Raw genomic sequence first — 700 nt, forward strand, 5'->3', positions numbered from 1 at the left:
TCATGATGAGAAAGCGGACGGCGGCGGAGCGGTTGTACTGGCATGCAAATTGCAGCGCCGTCGCACCGCTCCCGATCTGGTAGTTGAGGAGGGGCTGGGCACCCGCACGCAGCAGCGCGAGGGCGCAGTCCGTGAATTGGCCGTTGTCAGAAGAGTTGAGCGCGTAGAACAGCATCGGCAGCGTGCCGCCCTGCCCGCCCACGCCAAGCACATCCCGTGACGTCGCCGCGACGCCGTGCCTCAGAAGCACCTCCACCACCGACGCGTGCCCCTTGTCACACGCGAGGAGCAGCGGCGTCCACGGTTCTCCAGGGTTCAGCACGCCCTCCACCCGCAAGTGCTCTGCACCAACTAAGAGCATCGGCGGACCACGGTAGCGGACGCCGCCGGGCGGCGCGCTCCACGGCGCCTCCAGATCGAAGGTGTCGTCCGAGAGAAGCGAGTGCAGCCGGTCGAGATCGCAGCACGCGATGGCGGCCATGAGATCGTCAGAAGGCGGGGAGGCCATCGTGGAACGGGCTCGCGGAACGGAGGCAAGCAGCGGTGGAAACGGGCCGGCAAAGCCGTGACGCGCGAAGAGGTCGTGGTCGACGCGAGCGCGCCAGCGGAAAAAAATCTTAACCTGGTGTGGCGCGCCTCAATTGAACCAAAAAACGCCGAGCGACGCTCCCGGCGTGCGGATCTTGCTTGACAGGTGCCT

The 700-nt window shown here is 66.1% G+C and overlaps 1 protein-coding gene across 1 annotated transcript; it reads right to left on the reverse strand.

Annotated features, from left to right (window-relative positions):
• Positions 1-66: 66 nt before the first annotated feature.
• On the reverse strand, positions 67-481 carry EMIHUDRAFT_124357 (hypothetical protein; the record flags this gene model as incomplete). The annotated part of the gene is made up of 1 exon (XM_005767377.1): positions 67-481. A coding segment is annotated over one exon (415 nt), but the record flags the coding sequence as incomplete, so codon positions are not given.
• Between the last annotated feature and the right edge of the window lie 219 nt (positions 482-700).

This window comes from Emiliania huxleyi, assembly GCF_000372725.1.
Source record: "Emiliania huxleyi CCMP1516 unplaced genomic scaffold EMIHUscaffold_4983, whole genome shotgun sequence".
Lineage (NCBI taxonomy): Eukaryota > Haptophyta > Isochrysidales > Noelaerhabdaceae > Emiliania > Emiliania huxleyi.